The sequence below is a fragment of the Antechinus flavipes genome, chromosome 2 (genome assembly GCF_016432865.1).
Source record: "Antechinus flavipes isolate AdamAnt ecotype Samford, QLD, Australia chromosome 2, AdamAnt_v2, whole genome shotgun sequence".
In the NCBI taxonomy this organism is placed as follows: domain Eukaryota; kingdom Metazoa; phylum Chordata; class Mammalia; order Dasyuromorphia; family Dasyuridae; genus Antechinus; species Antechinus flavipes.
Window position 1 is genome coordinate 652,870,989 of NC_067399.1, and position 17,462 is coordinate 652,888,450.

Sequence of the window (17,462 nt, forward strand, 5' to 3'; positions counted from 1 at the left end):
GCATTGCTAAGATCTTGTATTTACTTATCTTTGCCCATGTTGTATCTCTGGTGGGATGCAAACTCCTCAAGGACAGAGACTTATTTTTCTTTCTCACATAATAGGAGCTTAATAATGTTAGGTCTTGAACTTGAATGGAAATGATATCTCTGCCTCTGAGCTTAAATGCGAGGACTCTCAGTTTCCAGATGACCTCTGCTTGTGGCTGGTCCCTGGGGATGCTTCATACTCATTGCAAACAACAAATACATACCTAGAACTCAAAATACTCCTTATCTTATCCCCACATAGAGATTTACTATGAAGCCTTTTTAAAGCTCAGGAACGTGACAGGCAAACAAAGCTTTTACATGAGATGTTACTCCATGATTTAGCTAAATGTTTCTCCCACCAGATATCTCCCAAATGGGCATATGTTTTTGTGATCCTATTAGATATTTCTGTGACTCACAGGGGATCTAATAGCTAGTCAGCGCTTCCCTTTTCCTTTCATAAAACCGGATGATTCTTATGTCATTGCACTGATTTATTTTATTTTGCACATTTGGAGTTAGAAATTTTTCAAGTGTAGCAATATGCAAATCCAGGGTTCTTTCTCTACAGTAACCAGAGGAAAACTTCATATGAATCACATAGCACAACTAAATTAAAATCTCACTTTCATTCTCTGAAGAAATGAAAATGATAATCTGGAGCTTGGTGATCTCTAAGGCTTCTTTTAACTCTTGACACTCTTCTTCCCATTCTGTTCATGGTTCAAGACCTAGTTCAGGTTTTCCCTTTTCCAGGACGACCCATGGTGATTCATTTTATGATTAAAAAAGCAAAAATTACAAACCCCCCCCAAAAAAAACTTAGCTTAATCAGTAAGTCACAGAGGGCCTACTTATCCCACTCAAAGATAAGTAGCAATAACAAACGTACCTTGAAGCCAACATTAACTCCCTCTCTCCAGGTAATGAGTGCTTCTCAGCTCTGCTCCCATGAATGTCTGCTGTGATTAGACCAGAGAAACCCTGACCTGTTTGTTTCATACTTTTGGACTCTTTACACTCTGAGCTGGGAGACCTGGGAAAAAGGCTTCCTTCCCCGGAGTTAGGTTCAAGGAGGACTTGTGCTTTAGCTGTCATGGGCTCACTGCAGTTATGCAGCCCCATCTCCTTCAGACCTCCTCCCTCCACCCCTCAGGGAGAGGATCACTGACTCTCTACTAAGGCCGAGAGTGGATCATCCCATTTTAAAATCCCATGGATTCTCCTCTTCCTATTGAGAAATGTAAAAATTTTAAATTTATTTATTTATTTTTTGTTATTTATTTATTTGTCATGGTATAGTATAGCATCTCCCTATTTGTTTCTGTTTCCTTCTGAATTTCTTTGATTTCTTTTGTATACATTAAGAATGTTTTTTTACTGAGTTTCTTTTCTTTTTCTATCTTTATTACCCATTAAATCTGCCAACTTGTGATAAACAATTAAACAAAACAAATCAATTCATTGCCAGTGTCTTAAAATGTATGTACTTCTAGACTCTTGATTCTGTAACTCCCTAATGATTCCCATTTGCCCCTAGAGGCCAATATGAATGCATCTGGATAACTTTTTTTTTTATTTAAGCTTTTTATTTTCAAAATATATGTGTGGATAACTTGGCAACATTGACCCTTGCCTAGCCTTGTATTTCAGATTTTCTCCTCCTTTCCCTACCCCCTCCCCTAGATGGCAAGCAATCTATTATATGTTAAACATGTTAAAATATATGTTAAATCCAATATGTCTAACTTTCCAGTTCTTTTATGCTTCATTTTCTTTCCTCAACTGTCCAGCCACCCAAGCTTGTTGAATCCCTCTTTCCCTCCGCCTCTTGGAATTTATTGTTTCCTTCAGGTTTCTGCTGAGTGTTGCTTTCTACATGCAGCTTTTCCTGATTCCCCAGCTCCTCCTTGCCCCAATATTTATCTTGTATATATTAGGAATTTTTTGATTTATGTACTTATTAACTACCTGATAGAATATAAGCTCCTTGAGGGAAGGGAACATTTCATTTTTGTCTTTGTATCATTAGTGTTTAAGATTTCATAGATAATAATAATAAAAACACCTACCACATCCTATGTACTGTACAAAGCACTTTGCAAATATTGTATCATTTGATCCTTATAACAATCCTAGGAGATAGGTAGTGTTATTATCTTTCTTTTACAGATGAGGAAACTGAGACAAATAGAAGTTTTTAAATAATTTGTTCAAGGTCACACAGCTAGTGAGTGTCTGAGGTTGGATTTGAACTCAACTCTTCCTAATCCTAGATCTTGTGCTTTCCATTAGCTGCTAGACAAATAAAGTAGGTGTAGGAAGCTGCTCTGCTAAATAAATATGTGTTGATTGATTGATGTGTTTGGGGCATACTTCATCACAATTCTTCTCAAGTCATGAAGTTGCTGCAATGATTTAAATTCTGTCCTCAATGGAGCTCTTATTTTCTCGGTCAAAGTTTGGTCCTTATTCCAAACTATTTTGTACTGTTAACTTGTAATCGACTCTTAAGAAAACAATACCTCAATCATCCATCCCTTGAAAATAATTTCTAACTGAAAATCCCGAAATTTCCATGTCAAAGAAAAAATCCTGCAAGTAGACAAGAAGAAAGAATTCAAGTACCAAGGTACCAAAATCAGGAACCCACAATATTATACTGCTATTACTCTGAAGGAAAGAAAATCTTGGAATATAATATTCCCAAAGCCAAAAGGTAAAGGTTAAAAGCAATCCTGCAAAACAGAATATTCTGGAAAATAGAATATAATCCTATTGAGGAAAGAAAAAGGACCTTTAAGGGAACAAAACACTTTCAAATATTCTTGTTGAATAGACCAGAGGTAATCTGAAACTTTGAAATACAAAATATAACATTAAAGAGAAATCTAGAAAGGTCATTACATTCAAGGAAATAGATAGAGATAAATGATTATGAATACATTTTGGAAGGACATGATAATTATAAACTTCATTTTTTGTCATGATAATTATTGATGTTATGGATCTTCTTCCACATTCTTATGATAAAACTCCAATATAGCCCCTTAGGCAAAGAGGCCCTGGTGCACATTGAAGAATACAATTTGTACTTTTCCACTGCTAACTATATATCAGGCAAATAATGCTCTTGGTTCTTTGATTGGATGAACCTTAACATACTGGCAGGAGCCTTGAATCATTGTCCTTCTATGCCAATTAGTAATAGATGTTCCCATCAGTTTGTGATCCCATTAAAAGAATTTCCTTCATCCAACCTTTACCCAAGGTAACAAGAAAAGACCTGAGAACTTTTCTACCACATTTGAGTCTGATTAGGAAACCCCCTCTTACAACTGAAACCAGTTACTTTTCAATCAAGACATTTTTAGAGTATAAAATCTTGCCACTTGAAGCCTAACTTTGAGCATATTCCCTTCCTGACACACCTCCCTTACCCTTCTATTGCATATGGGGACAAATTTCTGTTTATATTGCCATAGTGTATACATATTCATTATTTGCTTGCTTGCAACATCATATAACAATAATGCTTTTGATTGTATCACTTCCCTGAGGACCAAATTTCTAAAATTCTCAACCTAGGTATTTGTTTTAACTCAAATCATGAGAGACCAAATAAAGCAAAGAAGATAAGTATTTTTTGAGAATCCTACTGTTTTAAATATTCACAAAGAGTTAACAAACCTACAAACAAGGAGTGTGTGTGTTCTTCTTCCCTTCTTTCTCATTTTATTATTTTTAAGAAAGGAAAAGGAAGGAAAAATGGAATATATTTGAGAATAATGGATGAGGACAAGGTAAGAATTTATCATTTGACCTCACTGGAGTGTGTGGGAAGAGAATATAAACATGAAAGAAAGAAGGAAACAGGAATCTCATGATCCTCATTCTTAGCTCAATTGTATAAAAGAAGATTGAGCAAACATATAGAATCTGGTGTAGAAGTCCATTAAAGTCAAGAAGAAAATAATTGAAGTTAAGAAAGGGAGAGAAGAGGATTTAAAAGGAATGGCATATATTAAGGGTGAAGAGTCACAAACAAAATAAACATCACTCACGTGGGGTATATGATTAAAAGTCAAAACAGAAAAAAAGTATAAGTACAAGAGATCAGGATCATGGCTTGGTGAACAAAGTAGCTGAAGAGTAGAAACAAACTATCTTCATTTTAAAATACAAGTGATGGAGGAGTTCTTTTTTTTCTGCCTCCTTCATTGCAAAAAGGAGAGGGAAGAAGAAAAAAGGTACAGGAGGCTGTGATTAACCACAAACACAGTTAACAGTCATAATCACGAATGGGATGAATTCACCCATAGAGTAGAAGAGGGCAAAAAAATGGGATTAGAAAGTAGAATGCAACACAGATTCACAAGGAGTTAAAATGAGAAGATGGAGTAGAATTTATTATGCTTCAGATGAATTTTTTAAAAATAGAGATAGTACTTGTGGACTACTTGAATGAACACTAGCCTTAAAGATAGAAGTTGCAGGTTTCATTATCTGAAAGAAAAGGCTCTCAAATACAGAAACTGAAGGCAGCATTTCAGCTATGATGAGCTGGCTGTACAGTGGATTGGCATGAGAAGCAGACAAAATTTGCAAGCATGCAGCAGCTTTCCAGAGACTTTTTGGTACTTCTGATCCATCTTTTCCTTTGACTTGTAAGAATTCCAGCTTCAAAATACCTTTTGGAAGAGACACATGCTGAAGAAGAGTCAGAGTTCAAAGCAAATCTTATGAGATATTAGACCAACATCAGGTGGGGATAGGGATGCTGGGGGAGATAGTCCGCAATGTCCACAAAACCTCATGTGTATTACTAGATGTGGATGATTTTTAGAGCTGTCCAGTGCCCTGGAGTTAAATCTTTGGAGTGTGCCCAGGGAGGTAGCCTACTAATGTGGAAAGATTGCTGGACTGAGTTAGGAGATTTAGCTGTGCCCTGGCTGTGTAACTATAGACAAGTCACATAACACCTCTGATCAGTTCAGCTTTTCCCTTTTCATATCCCAGGGTATTTCTGAAGAAAGCACTTTATAGAACTTCAAGACTATCTATCTATCATCTATATATCTCTTTATTTGTTTAACCATCTTTGTTCCATTTAACCTGTCTCTATTTGTCTCTCCATCCGTTTATCTGTGTATCTGTCTCTCTGTCCAATTATCTATCTGCCCATCTGCCTTCTGTTTATTTATTTACCTGTCTGTCTGATCACTCATCTCTCTGTCCACTCATCTACCTACTCTCATCTGTTTGTCTGCCTGTATAACTATCCATCTATATGTCATCTATCTATCCATCTTATCATTCTTATTCACCTATACACATATCTCTATCTTATTTTTCTGTTTCTAGTTACACATCACTTCTCGTCTCTATCTCTCTATCATTTCTATCTCTGTCTCCATCATTTTGATCATCTCTGTCACCTCAAGTCCTACTTTCATTACTACTTACCTCTTCAGTTCCATCACTCCCTATGTGTAAGCTCTATTAAGCATGAGACGCTGCTCTTGACTAGATACCCATAAATGCCCACATTCATCCCAATGATGATGTAAGGGAAGAAGTCTCACAACCAAACTCTGTGGTTGCTGGAACTGCCTCACAACTTTGAGTTCAATTCAGCAAACATTTATTAAGCATCTATTGTGTCCAAGTGGATTAAAAAAATCTGACAAAAATGACTACATTCAGTTGGCTTCTCCTCGATTCTTCCAAAATCACAGAATATTAGAACTAAAAGGAACTTGAATCTTTTATTGGGAACCAGAGAAAGAGGGAGAAATAGAGACAGAGAGATATACACATGGGGAGAGAGGAGGAGGAGGAAGAGAAGGAGGAGGAGGAGGAGGAGGAGGAGGAGGAGGAGGAGGAGGAGGAGGAGGAGGAGGAGGAGAAGGAGGAGGAGGAAGAGGAGGAGAGAGAGAGAGAGAGAGAGAGAGAGAGAGAGAGAGAGAGAGAGAGAGAGAGAGAGAGGAATTTCTGCACTAGGAATAAGTAGTACATGAGGTGTATAGGTAGGGGAGCTATCACCTGACAGCTTCCTTTTTTAAAGACAATTTCTTGCTAGCTGGGCACAACATTTTATTGTTTCTATGCTGCTTAAAGACATCAAATACATTAATATCCTCTGCCCTGGGACAAAGCCCTTATCATCCTACCCTAGTTATGGCTCTGGCTAGAGAAGAGGAAATGATTTGGCCAAATGTGCACCTTATCTCATATCCCAGTCTTTTTAATGCTAAGTCCAGCATTCTTTCCGATACACCAAACTCTTTTCTCTTCAGCACTTATTAACAGACTAGACTTAGCCTTCTTCCCTCTTTCTGATTCCCTTAACTATTCAGGCAGAAAAGCCAGTGACCTGCTGCACTTCCTCCAGATGCTTTTGAGTTCCTCCCACGAACAGTTCAACGTAGTGTCTGCTCTCCCAACTCTTTATGCTGTGATAATAATAATGATGATGATTAATATTTATATAGCACCTTCTATGGATCAGGTCCTATGCTAAACACTTTGCAGTCATTTTCTATTTGACTTTCCCAATGATCCTGGGAGATAGCTGCTATTATAATCCCCATTTACAGATGAGGAAACTGAGGCAAAAGCAGGTTAAATGACTTGCCTACAGTCACATAACTAGGAAGGGTTTCAAGTTACATTTAAACTCAAGCCTTTTTGACTCCAGGCCCTACATTCTGCTATATCCCTACACCCTGCACTCTAACTGTGCTAACTGCACTGCCTGTGTGAGTCCTTTGTCCTATAGTAGTGACAGTTATTCAATCAATAGAAATACCCTTATTAAGCACCTTCCATGTGCCTGTCACTAGGTTAGGCACAAGGGATACAAAGACAAAGATGAAATATTCCTTGCCCTCAAGGAAATTACATTCTACTTTATTGTTGTTCATTCGCTTCTGGCTCTCTGTGACCCCATTTGGGATTTTCTTGGCAAAGATACTGATTTGCCATTTCCCTCTCCAGCTCATTTTGCAGATGAGGAAACTGAGTCAGACACCGGGTCAGGGAGCGAAGATGATTATTGTTTTCCCAGTCATCTACTTCATGGGTGTCCTGTCTCTCAAGTGTTTCTCTTTGGGGGACCGAGTGTTAGATCAGCCTTGAGAATCCTCACCCCACTTTCTGCTTGGGACGCAGTGGAAGAGCAAACCTGCCTTATATTTTGGGACTGGGCCACACTTTCTTGGGGAGAGTCGGGATTTTTATCTGAAAGTTCAGAAAGGCAGTTGGCCGAGGCCAGGGCACTGGCTTTGCAGTATTTGCGAGCAGGAGGTGGTGCGGAGGAGGCAAGTAGGGATTTAAGTACCTCGGCTCAAGCAGGGAAGTACGAAGTCGGGAAGATTCCAGTTCAAATGCAGACCTTGGCACTAACTAGTTAAGTTGCTTCACCTCTCTCTGCCTCAGTCTCCTCATCTGTAAAATGGAAACCACAATAAAAGCACCTCCTTTGCAGCATGATTTTTGTAAGGTTAAGTGAGATAATGCTGGTCAAGTACTTACATATATAATATGTCATATATATACTGTATAAATATATAATTGTATATACTAAGGTTGTTGCTGTTGCTGGACCCAGTTGTTGTTGGGGTCCAGCCCCAGGGGCTGCCTTAGGCAAATTCCTTCCCTTATCTGTGGGTCTCACTGTCCTGTCTGTAAAATAGGAGGGCTGCCCCGTCCTCCCCCTTTCTAGACTTGGGGTGCCACTCCGCGGGCACCCTTCCTCCTCCTGCGCCCGCGAGCCATCATCCCGATGGGACGTCCCTGCTCCACTTGCTGCCCGGGGGGGGGGGGATACGCTGAAGACGCCAGTAGCCCCCCCCCCAGCCCCATCAGCCCCAGGGCCTCCCCGGGCTAAGAGCAGACAGGCTGGGATAGCGGTTGACATGCAATGCTCTCCCTGAGTCCGCTGGGGCCTCGAAGGAAAGCCGCTTGCGCAGGGTATCCGAGAAGCCACATTTCCTGTGTGGGGACGCTCGGCGTTTCGAAAGGAGCCCCAGAGCTGACAAGAGAGCAGGTCCCCGCTGGGGGCCCGGCCTGGGGGCGGGGGAGGGGGCGGGGAGCCGCCCTGCGGGCCAGTTCCTGCCTCCTTTCCTGCCCTCGGCTTCGGCCCGCCTGCCCTCCTGGGAGGGGGGAGCCCGCCCTGGGACTCGGGGCTGGCGGAGAGTCCATCACTTCGAGGAGAGCTGTTGGAGGTGGCGGGCCGGCCCGGGGCAGCCCGGGGTTCACATCAGAGGCAGCTCCCACTTCCTCATTTCTGCAGCTTCTGGACTCCTCACCCCAAACAAAACCCGTCCCAACAGGTTCAGCCCCTTTGCAACTTCGGTGCACTCTGGGTTTCCATCCAGACCTCAGAAGGGCCGGCGCGAGCACAGCCCCCCGCCCCCGTGGCCGGCCGGCCCTCCGCGGTCCGCTCTGCTGGTTCCGGAGGGAGCCGGGCGAGGAGCCCCACCATGACCCAGCTGCAGTTCAAAGATGCTTTTTGGGTGAGTGAGCGCGTGGCCTCCTCTTCCCCCGGGAGGGCCGGCTGGCACCTTCCGCTGCCTCCCCAGGCTTTCCAGCTGCATTTTTTTAAAGTGAAAAAATGAAGGGAAAGGACCCCCTTTAGAAGCATCCTCCTCCTCCCCCCCAGCTTCCTCTTGCTTCTGCAACAATGAGAGTCCTGTTCATCCCTCTTGGTGAAGAGGGCTCAGAGTTCTGAAAGTCTGAGTCGGACATTTTTTTCTTAAATGTCCAACATTTCTTACCATTTTCTCCTGCCTTCTTGTCAGCATCCAGGGCAAACAAGTGCTATGAGTTCTCTCTTTCTCTCTCTCTCTCCCTCCCTCCTTCCTGCCTTCCTTCCCTCCTTCTTTCTCCCCTCCCTCCCTGCCTCCCTCTCTTCCTTCCTCCTCCTCTTCTCTCTCTCCTTCTCTCTTTCCCTCTTTTCTTCCCTCCCCTCTCTCTCCCTCTCTTTCTCTCATCCTCCCTCTTTTCCTTCCTCTCTCTCCCTTCCTCTTTTCTTTCCTCTCTCCCTTCCTTTCTCTCTGTCTCTGTTTCTCTCTATGTCTCTGTGTCTGTCTCTGTGTGTATCTCTCTGTATCTGTCTTGGACTCACCCTCCCAGCCCTCCCTCCTCTCCCTGATGGGACTATTTTCCAGGGTACAAGGTAACAGTGAGCTGTCAAGGCCAGGTGCTGACTGGAGAAAATCCCCAGGTTACCCACAAGCCTCAGCCTCCTATCGGGCTGGGGCCAGCATGGGGAAAAGGCTGAGCTGAGGCATCCCGCCTGCTCAACAGCTTCTGGGGTGACTGTAATACATGGTGCAGAAGAGAAATGATGAGGAAACGAGCAGAATTTAGCCTCTCCTAGCTGGCCCTTTATAAATATCTCATTTGAGCCTTACAAGAGCAGGGAGGGGTACTCTTATTAATCCCATTTTACAGTTAAGTGACTTGCAGAGTTACACAGTGACAGAGGCTGGATTTGAATTCAGGTCTTTAGGACTGCAGACTCAGCACTGGGCTGATGGAGGGTTAGTGTGGGGTTCCTTTCTAAGCTAGAGGAGTGAGGATCACAGAATCCAGAATTAGAAGGGACAAGCTTCTTTATTTCAGAGGAGAGGCCGTATCCCAAGGGTCTTGGTTTTGGACTGAGGAAGACTGAGTTCAACAGGAGTCTTCAAGTTGTAAGCTGAGTCTGTTTCCTCATCCCTATCGATGGGAACAATCTTACAACTTCAATAGGAAAAATAACACCATTGACCCAGAAATGCTTAACTCAGGACCCAGCACACAGCAGGCACTTAATAAATGCTGGTTGACCTAATGAATGGAATCTGAGGTTTCTTTCTAGGCTCAAATGAGATCATTAAGTAGAGGGCTTTACAAACAATAAAATCCTGTGTGGATTTCAGCTGTTGTCAATATATGTCATCACTTTATAGACCCAGAGCTGGAAGGGACTGAGGGTGACCAGTCTAATCTGCTTATTTTACAAATGAGACAACTGAGGCACAGAAAAGTGAGGTCATGCAAGACTGAGTATTGATTAAGATAGAATGTGGACTTTGCACTGGGTAGTGGAGCTGAGGATAGGACGCCTTTCCCCAAGGCTGGCATTGCCAGAGCCTCTGGTCCATCTGGAACGTGTATGGGAATCACCTCCACAGCATCCCAGAAAGGGATTGCTTAGCCCCTGCCAGAAAACTTCCAGTAGTGGGGGTCTCTATTCTATTTTGGGGAGAACTGTCATTTTGGGGAAATTTTGAGGAGATTTTCCCATTTACTTCAAGTCCACAAGCATTTATTAAGGGCCTACTATGTGCTATCAGGTCAATAAGCAATTATTAAATGCTTACCATGTGTCAGTCAATCATTTATTGTTCATTTAAGTGACTACTACCTGCTAGCCAATCAATAAATATTTTAAGTGCCTACTATGTGATAATCACTCATTCATTAAGGTTTTATTAAATACCTACTATGTGCCAGCCATTCCATGGACATATATTAAATTGCCACTATGTGCCAGCCATTCAATAAGCATTTAAGTACTTATTGTACGACACTTGATCAGTAAGCTTTTATTAAGTGTCTACTATGTATTAGTCAGCCGCTCCTCAAGCTGTCATTAAGTATTTACTATATGCCAACCAATCAATAAACATTTATTAAGCACTATTGTGTGCCAGCCAGTCACAATCAAGCATTTAAGTACTTAGTATGTGCTAGCCAGTTAATAGTCATTTATTAAGTCCCCGCTGTGTGCCAGCTAGTCAATAGGCATTTATAAGCACTTACTATGTACCAGGTACTGTGTTAAGTACTGGGGATAAAAAAAAAAAAAGATAAAAGATAGTTCCTATCCTTAAGGAGCTCACAGTCTAGTGAAAGAGAGAATAAATCCCTTCTCCTCCTCCCCTCTCCCCCCAACTCTACCCTGCCTGGGACTGACACGGCTCCAGTTCCTCTGACCAGCCTGGCAGCTTGCAGGTCTCTCTCCCTGTCCATTTGCTTCCCTTCTGACCCTTCCAGGCTTGGCATTTAGAGCTGGCTCTGCTGTCCAGGGTGGAGGATGAGGGGAATATCCAGCAGCCACATGATGTGGGTTTTGGCCATTGCCAGGTCCTACCACTGGCTCAGAGTGCACCTGTGGTCCACCAGAATCTCAGAGTTGGGAGGAGCCTCTGAAACCAATCAGCCCAATCTGACCCGAATGAGAATTCCCCTTTACATCAAATCAGGTCAATGTTCCGTCCACCCTTAGGGGGGGAGAAAGGGAAGTGCAGTCTTTCTGGCTTGTGCAGTTTGGATGGCTTGTCTTAGTAGATTTCTTTGAGCAGCATCATGAGGATTTGGATTCAAATCCTGTGTCAGACACTAGTTCTGTGACCTTACTAAATGGCTTCACTGTGCCTCAGTTTTTTTATCTGAAAAATGGAGGGGGAGGGGTGATTCAATGGTGATTCAATGCAATCGTAGTTCTTAGATCCTGACATCAGAACAAGGTATTTATTATACACACAGATGCCTAGCTGATTTTTTTAAACTCATGGTGGACTTTGTGTTTCTTGAGATGGGACCAGTTGAAGATGCTCCAAAGGCTGGTTGGCTTGGGCACCTGAAAGGCAGCTGCCTGCTAGAGATCTGGTGGGCGATGATGAGATGGGGAGTGGGATTCAGCTACAGGGTCCTTGGAAGAGCCAAAGGCTGTTTTTAATGGCAAAGATGGAGGGTGTGGCAGGTAGTGGTGAGATCTGAGTAATCAGCCGGAAATAGCTTCCTGAGAAGCCTCCTGTATTGGCAACCCCACCCTCCTCTGAGCTCCCACTGCCTCCTCTACATCCCCACCCCCTGGGGGCTGCAGAGCTTACTCCTCCCCTGTGTGCCCACCACTGGCTCACAGGAACAGCTTAGACTAAGCGCCGTTGGGAACTTCCAGAGTCACCACCTGGAATGTTTTTTCCTCCATGGAGGGCAGAAGAGCTCTGATCCACTGAGAGACCCTAAGGGAGGGGGGGATCCTTAGACATCACAGCACCTCCCTCATTTTAACTTCCAGAGCTACCTCCTAGATGAGATCGTTCCCAATTACTCCTGTAACAACTCCAGTTCATCTTACTTTGTGTTTGCTGAGGGCAAACTCCCATGTGTCTTGTATTCCCAGAAGCTAGCACCAAGTTCTTAGTCAATATACCCTTGCTTGACTTTTTTTATAGTGCAGGAGAATGAGACCTACAAAGATTGATATTTTGGCTAGGAGCTAAGAAGCCAGGTGGGATATCTTTGCCGAGCCACAAAGCAAACTTTAGACAAGTCAAATAACCAATAAGATCCCAACCAACTCTGAGATTCCATGAGTTAATCTTTGTCTCGGTTTGTCCATCTGGAGATCAGGTATTCCAGGCTACCTCACAAGGTATTTGTGAGTATCAGATAAGGTACTGACTATAGTACTCAACTACACAAACACACACACACACACACACACACACACACACACACTCAACAAAAATACAGCATCAAATATGGTTCACATGTGAAGGTTTTTTTTTTTTTTTTGCATTTGTGTTCTTTCATCTCTTGGGGTTGTTTGAAATGATCATGTACAGTAATGATAGCAATGATAACAGAACCTCAAGGCTTACAAACCTTACGTATCCAGAAGCGGATATAACTTAGATTTTCTTAGATGTTCCTCAGTTTTTCCATCTGTAGTATGAGGAGGTGGGGCTAGATGCTCCTGAGATCCTTTCCAATCCCAGATGTAGGATCCTCAGTCTCTTTGGAAACTCCTCTCCTCTTAGGTATACAGATGAAAGGACTGAGCACCCCAGATTGCACCTGAATGACCCCAAGGCTCGTTTGGTGTTTATTGACTCTTTCTCTCTCTTTTTTAAACAATACCTTTTTATTTTCAAAATACATGCAAAGATAGTTTTCAACAAAAATCAAACTTTGTATTCCAAATTTTTCTCTCTCTCCATCTACCCCCTTCTCTAGACAACAAATAATCTAATATATGTAAAACATATGCAGTTCTTCTATATGTATTTCCACATATAATGTTGCACAAGAAAAATCAGACCAAAAAGAAAAAAAAGAGAAAGAAAAAAGCAATCAAATAACAACAAAAAGGTGAAAATACTATGTTGTGATCCACATTTAACTGACTTTTTCTTTACACACAATTATAACCAGTGAATCACCTGCTACTGAACTCATAAAAGAAGCATGTACATTAGAACAGACTTTGGATCTCATAATTGGAAGGAATCATAGAGGCCATCTAGTCTAATATTTACCTGAAATAGGACTCGGAGCTGCAGACAGGTGTGTTCACATATTTATATTATGGTATAATGATATCTGATTTCCAGCTGACGGCAAAGGAGACACAGAAAAACTAAAAAAAAAGTAGGCATAAGAACTCAGAGGGACTAGCTCTCAAGAGAGCCTAAAAAAAGGGAAGGATTTTCTCAGAGAGTGGAGAACGTGCCTTTCAGGCATGAGGGACAGCTGGTACATGTGTTTGAGAGCAGAAGAGGGCAAGATGTGATCAGGGAGCAATATTAGCTGACAATCTCTTCTGGTTTACAAAACACATTCCTGCCAACGGCCCCATGAGGCAGCCAGTGAAAAGATCAATATCTTCATTTTATAGGTGTGAACACTGAGGCTCAGGAAGAGGAAGTGAAGGGCTCTGAGTCACATAAATCCAGTGAACTTTTATTATTCTCGGGATCGGAAGGGACCACAGAGAGTCCCAAGAAAAACCACTTCATGTACAAGTTTGGAAACTGAGGCCCCAAGAGGGCCAAGATTTGGGGAAGTGACAGGGGAAGATTTGGGGATTTGGGGGAAGTGACAGGTTTGAGATTTCAGTTATGTCCTTTGATTTTTATCTAATTTTTAATCTATGCTGCCTCCTAGCTATCATATCACAATCAAAAACTTTAGAAAAGATTTCCCTCCTTGATGCTTAACCAGAGATGTTAAAAAGTAAGGGAGAAAGCTTTAGTTATCTGTAAAAGTCACTTCCTTATTCTTCTCTCCCACCGCCATATTAAGAACAATCAGAATGTCTTCTTGGGGGCAGAAGGTCCCCAGTACAAGGTCATACACCCTCGAATTCTTTCCTTGAAGAGTTTAGGGATGGGAGAAAGTTTGGGGTCCGAGGGTAGGAAGGCTCCAGGGGCCAAAAATGACCCAACCACAAAAAACAAGCCATAATCTTATAGGCTGTAGCCTTAGACTGAATTAGTGAAGAAGAGCTTGGGATCCTTAAATCTGGCCAAAATAAACATGATTTCCATTTCTTTCTCTTTTTTGGAGGGAATTGAGGTTAAATAGTTTGCTCAGGGTCACATAGCTAGGAACTGTCAAGTTTCTGAGGCCAGATTTGAACTCAGGTTTTCCTGACTCCAGGGCTGGTGCTCTATTCATTACATCATCTAGCTGCCCTGATGCCTTCCATTTCTATTGAACTCAGAGGTTTGCAAAGCTCCTTCTTCACAATACCCTGTTAGGTGAGCAGTGGAAAGTTTAGCCCCATTTTACAGATGAGGAACCCAAAGTAGAGTGGCTTTGTCAATTCATGGTCTACTCAAGAACATGGAGGCAGCCAAGAGAAGAGGCAGGCAGAGGGCTTAGGGACATCTGAGGGAGCAGAGAGAGAGAGAGAAAAGAAAAAGAAGAAGGAGGAGGAGGAGGAGAAGGAGGAGGAGGAGGAGGAAGAAGGGAGAGAGACAGAGAGCTCCATCAGCTAAGGGGTAACCGAGCAAGGACTCCTGATAGGATTCTAAGAGGCTTAGTGCAGACTTCATGAATTCAAAGACAAGGAAGAATCCAGCAAACAGCTAAGGGGAAGATCCAGCATCTGAGGAGCATGAAGGTTGGTTGGTGACAGATTGGACTGAATCTCGAACACTGGGCTAACACGGTTGCATTTTATCTTGGAGACTTTTGACTGCCAAGACAGGTTTTTTCCTCAATAGTATTTTATTTTTCCAAACATGTAAAGATAGTCTTCAACATGTTTTTAAGATTTTGTGTTCCAAATTTTTTTTCTCTCTCTCTTATCTCTCCATCCCCAAGACAGCAAGAAATCTGATATAGGTTATATATGTACAATACTTAAAACGCATTTCCATATTTGTCTTGTATAAGAAAAATCAGACCCAAAGGGGAAAAAAACATGAAAAAAAGTAAACCAAAAAAAAAAAAGGTGAATATGGTATGATTTGATCTACATACAGTCTCCATCCCAAGTCTATTGAAATTATATAAGAAAGGTTTTGAACAGAAAAATGACTTGTGATTTAGGAAGATTATTTTGTCAGAGACTGGGTTATTTTTGGAGAAACAGAGAGATCAGATGGAAGGCTTTAAGACAAGCAAGAGGAACAAGGACCAGGGGCAGTGAATAGAAAAAAATCAATGGAAGAGGTGAGTTGGTTTCGTTCCAGATTTGCAGTTTATTATGCAGAGGGAACTCCAGTGTAGACAGTTCCTCTACCCATAAAGGTTGGTCCCTACTCTGCAACTTTTAAGCTTTAGAGAATTGTTGCTGAGAGTTGATGTGCCCAGGTCAATGACTGAGTTAGTATATGGTAGATATGGGATTTGAATACAGGTTTTCTTGTATCCAAAAGTGGTCTATTATCTGCTGTCTTTGACAAATGACAAGACATAAACTGACAGAATCAGGACATTGGCTGGCCTGTGTAGGGGGTGGTTGGGTGGAGGATGAGGAAACAAAGGAATAGCAGTTTTAGAATGTCTGATATGAAAGAGAATTAGGAAGGCAGCTATGGGACAAGCCAATGACTGTCCAATGTCAATGAAATCTTTGCAGCAAAATCTTTAAACATTTTTCCTTTAAATTCTTAAAAATGTATACTACCAATGGCACTTGAGAACATTTCAGTTCCTTTTCTCAGAGATCTAAGACATTGTAAGATTGGGGAGAATCCTAGATTTTGGCTCAATAGGTGTGTATTTGAACCCCACCTCTGGAAAGTGGGTCTGATATTACTCGTACTGACTATATTGTGGGGGAAGCTATAGGGAATATGCTTTATAAAAGTCATTCCATAAATCTGTAAAGAAATTCTTAAAAGCACAGGAATTTTACAAGTTAGTTATTAGATCATTATCACCATCATCACCATCTTCAAAATAATTTTCCTCCTTTGGCTAATACAGTTCCCAGTCTCTGTCTCCAACAGTTTTGGTAGTTAGTCTGGGTCCTTAGGCAACATTTGCCTGGTTTGCTGATGGCTCCTGCTCAAAAGAAGCTGTGTAGTGCCCTGAAAAGAAGCTGGAGCCTGGGTTCAAATTCTGCCACTATGACTTCTTGCCTCTTTGGTCTTAGGCAAGTACCTTTCTGCACTTGAGCAAAATGGACTGATTTCAGAGGACTGATGAGAAAGCCTGCTCCTGATGGAGAGGTGAGGGGCTCAGGATATAGAATGAGACATATGTTTTCAGATATGGCAGATTAGGAAATTTGTTTTGTTAGATTGTGTATATGTATATGTATATGTATATATATATATACATATATATTTAAATCATAATATCTTTCTATTTTCAAAATAGATGCAAAAATAGTTTTCAACATTCACCCTTGCAAAACCTCGTGTTCCAATTTTTCTCCCTTCCCTCCCTAGACAGCAAGTAATCCTTGCAAAACCTTGTGTTCCAAATTTTTCTCTCCTCTTTCCCTAGATAACAAGTAATCCAATATAATTTAAACATGTGCATTTCTTCTATACATATTTCCACATTCATGCATATATTTTACAATGTTTTGTTTTGCTTTTCTTTTTCCAATGGCTCTGTATGGAAAGAAGAGAAAACACATTTTCACTCATTGGAAAAAATTAAAAAACACAGTGTTTAGACTAGATGGCCTCTGTGATTCTCCCCAGTCTTAGTTTGTGTGATCTTTTCCAGTGTTTTAGGGGTGTCCAGAATTTATGCTTTAAGAGGAGACAAAATAATTTATCTTTTTTTCCTTCATCAACCTTCTATCAGATTTAGAGAAGATCTATTGGTATGGGGAGCAAGGGGATAGGTTTGTTGTAAGAAGTATTTTGGGTTCAAATTCTACCACTGATGTTTACTACCTATGTGATCTCAGACAAGGCAAGGCAGTTCTCTGGTCCTCAGTTTCCTTCCTTGTAAAGTTCGGGAGTTGGATCAGATGACCTCAAATGTTTCTTCCAATCCTACATCTATGATTGTGTGGACCTCTCTGAGCCACAGGAGACTTTTTTTTTCTGTGTTTGGGATTTCCGCCCCCTCACTTTGCTCCGCCTCCTCACTTTTTTTTTTGTTTGTTTTTTCAATATCAGAGTTTAGATGGTGAACTACTAGAGGTTGACAGAATGTCATCTTCTTGTTGAGATG

General features: G+C 41.7%; 1 protein-coding gene across 23 annotated transcripts in view; it reads left to right on the forward strand.

Moving 5' to 3' along the window:
• The first annotated feature begins 8,119 nt into the window (after positions 1-8,119).
• PSTPIP1 (proline-serine-threonine phosphatase interacting protein 1) overlaps positions 8,120-17,462 on the forward strand; it is a 91,259-nt gene continuing 81,916 nt past the window's right edge. For all 23 annotated transcript variants that reach the window (XM_051982457.1, XM_051982456.1, XM_051982458.1 and 20 more), the window contains exon 1: positions 8,120-8,551. In XM_051982457.1, coding sequence (XP_051838417.1) covers positions 8,519-8,551 — 33 coding nt within the window. In that variant the 5' untranslated portion in view covers positions 8,120-8,518. The remainder of the gene's footprint in view (positions 8,552-17,462) is intronic.